Source organism: Bos grunniens, chromosome 19, assembly GCF_055505025.1.
Source record: "Bos grunniens cultivar Pamir isolate PY7600 chromosome 19, Bosgru_T2T1.0, whole genome shotgun sequence".
Classification (NCBI taxonomy): domain Eukaryota; kingdom Metazoa; phylum Chordata; class Mammalia; order Artiodactyla; family Bovidae; genus Bos; species Bos grunniens.
The window spans coordinates 12,395,742-12,400,451 of NC_141183.1; the positions used below are offsets into that span (position 1 = coordinate 12,395,742).

The 4,710-nt window shown below is 63.6% G+C and overlaps 1 protein-coding gene across 4 annotated transcripts; it reads right to left on the bottom strand.

The window, feature by feature from the left end:
- Nucleotides 1-328: 328 nt before the first annotated feature.
- Nucleotides 329-4,362, bottom strand: ARHGDIA (Rho GDP dissociation inhibitor alpha). Of its 4 annotated transcripts, none has more exons than XM_086356617.1 (6): nt 4,300-4,362; nt 2,565-2,781; nt 2,380-2,463; nt 1,954-2,030; nt 1,810-1,873; nt 329-1,691 (listed from the first exon to the last, which is right to left on the bottom strand). In XM_086356617.1, exons 2-6 carry the CDS (start codon nt 2,752-2,754, stop codon nt 1,492-1,494), a joined length of 615 nt encoding a protein of 204 aa, XP_086212743.1. In that variant the 5' UTR covers nt 2,755-2,781; nt 4,300-4,362; the 3' UTR covers nt 329-1,491. The 4 variants fall into 4 exon arrangements, with proteins under 4 accessions (XP_086212743.1, XP_086212742.1, XP_086212744.1 ...); XM_086356616.1 differs by having other exon boundaries at nt 2,565-2,927; XM_086356618.1 differs by having other exon boundaries at nt 3,391-4,362.
- Between the last annotated feature and the right edge of the window lie 348 nt (nt 4,363-4,710).

Consider the following 4,710-nt stretch of genomic DNA (forward strand, 5'->3'; position numbering starts at 1 on the left):
CCTTTTTTGAGGTTGGAACCATTCCCTCTCAGAGGCTCAGAGAGGGCCCACAAGCGGTGTGCAGGAGTCACTTTAGACACCGGATGCCCCACTGGACCCAACTGTCCCCGACCCCTTTCCCCGGCAGAACCCACCAGCCAAAAGGACAGCGCTAGCCTGGGGGGCTGATGTGTCTGAGTAAGGGCTGTAACCCCCTTCTCCTTCACCAGCCACAGACAGTGGTGACTGCGCCTGGCCCCTGGCCCTCCTGCGGGTGCCCCGGGGAAGCAGAGCAACGGGGCCCCCATTTCCCCTTCCCCACCAGGAGATGAGCAGCAGACACCCTGGCTCCTTAGGGGGAAGTTTATTTCCCGGTCAGAAAAGGAGAAGCAGGGACAGGCGCCTGTGCATTCTAGGCCCGGGCCTGACCAGGGAGGGTGGGGTCGGGTGGGGTGGGGGCAGAGGGGATGGCTCCAGCGGTGCAAGCTTGGTCCCACAGTTGTCCTGGCTGGGTCCAGGGAGGGCCTGCTGGGGATGGTGGCACCGAGCCCGGGGGCAGAGGGGCAGACCAGCGGGCCCAGAGGACGGCACATATGGAGGCAATAAATACTGGCGGGCCAGGCACACGACTCCAGGCCGGCGGGCCAGGAGGGACAAGTAAGGCTCGGCCACTGGCTTTGTCTGCCGAGGGCTCTCTCTTGGGGCCGTGGGCTGTAGGCACTGCCCACTGGGACAAAGAAGGCAGAGGCGTGAGGACACCCAGCCTCCCAGGTGGCACTGGAGGCCGCTTTTGAATTTTGGCAATTTGGCTTTTCCCAAGCCCCTGGAGCTGTCCCCGCAGGCCTGGCCAGGCCAGGGCAGACTAGGGACCAGCACATCCCAGAAGCCTTCCCGGGCCACGGGGATCACAGACAGGGTAGGGACTGGGCGGGGAGACACCACATGCTCATGCAGACGCAGGGTTAGAGGTTAGTGACGCCCCCACAGCACACGTTCCACATGTTAAGGCATCATGGTTAGACCGTTACTGACAGTGATGGATGGGCTGACCGGGGAGAAGTGAAAGCTGGAGGACAACCGGCCCCACGAGGCCCCATGCGGTACACCCCACCCCCACCAGGAAGGGGGCGACAGGAGTCCAGGTAACGTAACAGAGAAGGCCCAGGGGACCTGAGCACCCTGAACCCCACTGCGATGCCTGACTCCCGTGCCAAGGACTCAGGTCGGGTCAGGACAGTGGGGGAATCTCGAGGGATACAGAAGGGGAGGTCGAGGCCTCCCTCCCCACAGCACAGGCGGAAGCAGCAACAACACTAGACCACCGAGGAGGCTGGGGCCAGTGGGCTGGGAGGGTAGAGGAGGGACAGGCCAGCCAGGAGGCAGCCCAGGGGCAGTGGTGGCAGCGTGGGCGGGCCCTGTCAGCACTTTGGTTTGGGGTCAGGGGGTTGGGGTGGTGGGGTGGGGCGCGTCCGTCCTTCCGTCCGCCTGCCCTGCCCGCCTCCCGGCAGGGGCTCAGTCCTTCCACTCCTTCTTGATGGTGAGATTCCACTCCCAGGACAGGTGGTCGGTCCTGTCGTCGTCTGTGAAGCGGGACTTGATGTTGTAGCTGCCTCGAGCCAGCATGCCCTTGGGCGCCTCCTCCATGGGGGTCAGGAACTCATACTCCTCCGCCCGGGGCCCATAGCTCCCCACCATGTAGTCGGTCTTGTCAACTGCGGGGTGCGGGGAGGGCGTCCGTCAGGGAGCTGAGCCGGGCCTTTCCTCGCTCCCTCCCGACGCCCCTGGAGCCCCTGGGTGGCCACCTCCCCCCTGGTGCCCACCCTCACTCACTCTTCACGCCTTTCCTGTACGTGTGCTGGATGTACTTCATGCCAGACACAATCTCTCGGTTCACCTGCAAGAAGGCACCCAAGCGGGGCTCAGCCAGACTCTCCAGTCCGAGCCCCCAGCATCCCCCCTGAGCCTCCTCCTTACCCGGAAGGAGATTTTTATCCGATATTCCACACCCTCCTTCAGCACAAAGGACTGCTTCTTGAAGCTCTCCAGATCACCTGCGTTTGAGAGGAATGCCACACTAGGAGGTTCAGGTAGGGGAGGCCACTCCGGCCCTGGTGGGGTGCTCCGTCTGCCCCTCTACACACACACACACACACACACCCTGGCATCCCAGACCACACCAAACACACATACACACACCCCCCTTGGCATCCCAGGCCACACACCCAGACACCCACACACACCCCACCCCCCAATCCCAGGCCATACCAAAGCCAAAGCCTTATTAAAAGTTGCACTTCCTAGGCTCCCCACAAGAGGGTGCCAGCACCTCAACAAATTATTTTTAGGGGAAGCAGCAGGGTGCCAGGCAGCCCCAGCCAGGAACCTGGAGATGCCACTCACCTGTCAGGTCCAGCTCCAGGGGGCCCGGGGCAGTACTACACACCAGGGTTAGTCGAGTCACCACAACATTGGGGACATTGGGGTCTGCAGAGTGACAGCAAGTTAGAGCTCTGCCAGTGGGGGAAATAGTGGCAGACACGCAAAAAAGCAACAGGTGTCCACACACCCCACCAGGGCCCACTTACCAGCAGACACAGCCACACGGCCCAGAAGGGCCTCCTTGTACTTGCGCAGACTCTCGTCGTCCTTGTCCAGCTCCTGGATCTCCTGAATGCTCTTCTGGGCCGGGGGCTTATAGTTGACTGAGTGCTCGTCCTCCTCGTTCTCTGCCGCAATCTGTGCCAACTGCTCAGCTGTGGGCTCCTGCTCAGCCATACTCACCTCTAGCTGGATGTGAGACACCTGTGACCAGGGTAGCAGGGGCTGTGGCAGCCTGGAGGGACCCACAGTGTGTCCCCGCCTGCCCTTCTGCAGGACCTGCGGGTGATCTGCACAGCTCTCTGCAAGTGGCCAAGCCCCCAACCTGGGCCCAAGGGGAGGTGCACGTTCTGTAACAGGAAGGCAGTGACGGCCAGAGCTTCAAAAAGGGCCCAGACACAGGCTCCTGAAGCCCAAAGCGGCCACTCACCTCCTCGCCCTGCCCACCTCACAGGACCTCACCCCAGCATCCAGAGCTAATGAAAGCTGCAGCCTGCTCTCAGAGGAAACCAGGCACAGCTCCCCTGCTGCCCAGGAAGCAGCAGCACCTGGGTCCAACCAGGAAGCACCAGGACCAAGTGCTGCTTCCTGTTCTGAGCTGCCCAGGCCCTCCCCTCAAGGAACCCTTTTGCTGGGTTCTCTCTGACCATCCTGTTCCTTCGAAAACGCCCCAGCTACAAACCAAGGCCTTTGTGCAGGACATGGGTCAGTCATGTCTCACTCCAGCCCAAACACAGGGCTCCCCTAGAGCTCAGGTGACGGGGCTAGCCTAAGTCCCACAGGTAAGTCCTAAAATGGCCTAAAAGACCCTACCTGTCCGACAAACCAATCTCTAACTGTGAGGGTCTGTGACCTAGAATTTGGGAACTGCACAGCCATGTGATGGGTAGTCTCAAGATCCTCCTTCCGCCCGGGCCCCAGAAGAGCCCAGAGCAGTGGTGTCAAAGCGAGAAGTGATGGGGCAGCCACAGGACTTCCTTCGCTAAGGATGACCGTCGCACCCTGTAGAATCCCTGAGGAGTATCTGAAACCAATTCAGATTAGACCCGGCGGTGTGGGAGGTGGGTCAAGGCCACCGGTTGCCAGTAAAGACAGCCAATGCCGGGACGTGCGTGAGGACCTTATCTTAAAAAGGGCCGCTGGGGACCCGGAACCGCCGGGCCGCCACAGGCAGGGTGGGGCCGGCTCGTTTTTCCAAGCTTCCCTGCAGCTTCCTCTGGAATTCCTCTAGAAGGCTCACGCCCTAACGTCACCCAAGCGCGGCCGCAGGCGACAAAATCATTTAAGTGAGATGGCAAGGCCCGCACTTCCGCAGGGCCTGCAATCTGGGCCAGGCGAGGCCCGGCAAGCAGGGTGGGGCGCAGGGACCTCACCTCCCAGGGGAGGAGGCGTCCCGCCTGGCCCCTATCCGCGCACACTAGCGAGGAGGGGTCTGCCGAGTACGAGCAGCGACCACAAAAGAGGTCTGCACAGACCCCGGCTCCCGCCCCCGGCACACGCGCCCCCGCCTCCAGATCCCCGCGCCCCCGATTGCACGTGGGCCCGCCCTGCGCCCGGGGCGCCGCCCGCTGTCAATGCCGCCCCCGCCCTGCGCAGATTCCCCCAGCAGGACTGGCGGGCGGGGCGGGAAGCGAGAACAAAGGCGCGGCCCCGGCCTCCTTCCCCGCGGCCGCTTCGCCCGCCGTGCCCACCGCGCTCGCTGGCCCCGCCGCCCGCACTCACCGGAGGATCGTCCGCGCCGCTCTTGCGCTCCCTCCCGCACAGAATGACGAACGTCGCTGCCCCGCCCGCGCGCGCCCTGCCGGCCACTTCCGGGGTCACGCGACTTCCGCTCGCGCTGGGCGGGCCGCGGATAGCGCATGTGCGAGGAGCTGCGGGCAGCGCGCCGCCGCCATCTTGCGGGCCGGCCTCGTGGGCGCGTCCGTTTGGGCAGCGCGGCAGAGGGGACTTACCGGTTGGGGCTCCTGTGCCCTTTGCCATAGGCTTCTCTTAGTCCCGGGTATCCCCAGGAAGTCAGCCGGCAAGCTGAAGGGGCGGGGAAGTGAGACGGTCTGCGAGGTGCTGGGACGCGCTTGTGTTACGGGCGCGTCTCCGTCAGCGGGCATCTCTCCTTCCGAGGGCACACTGCCATCA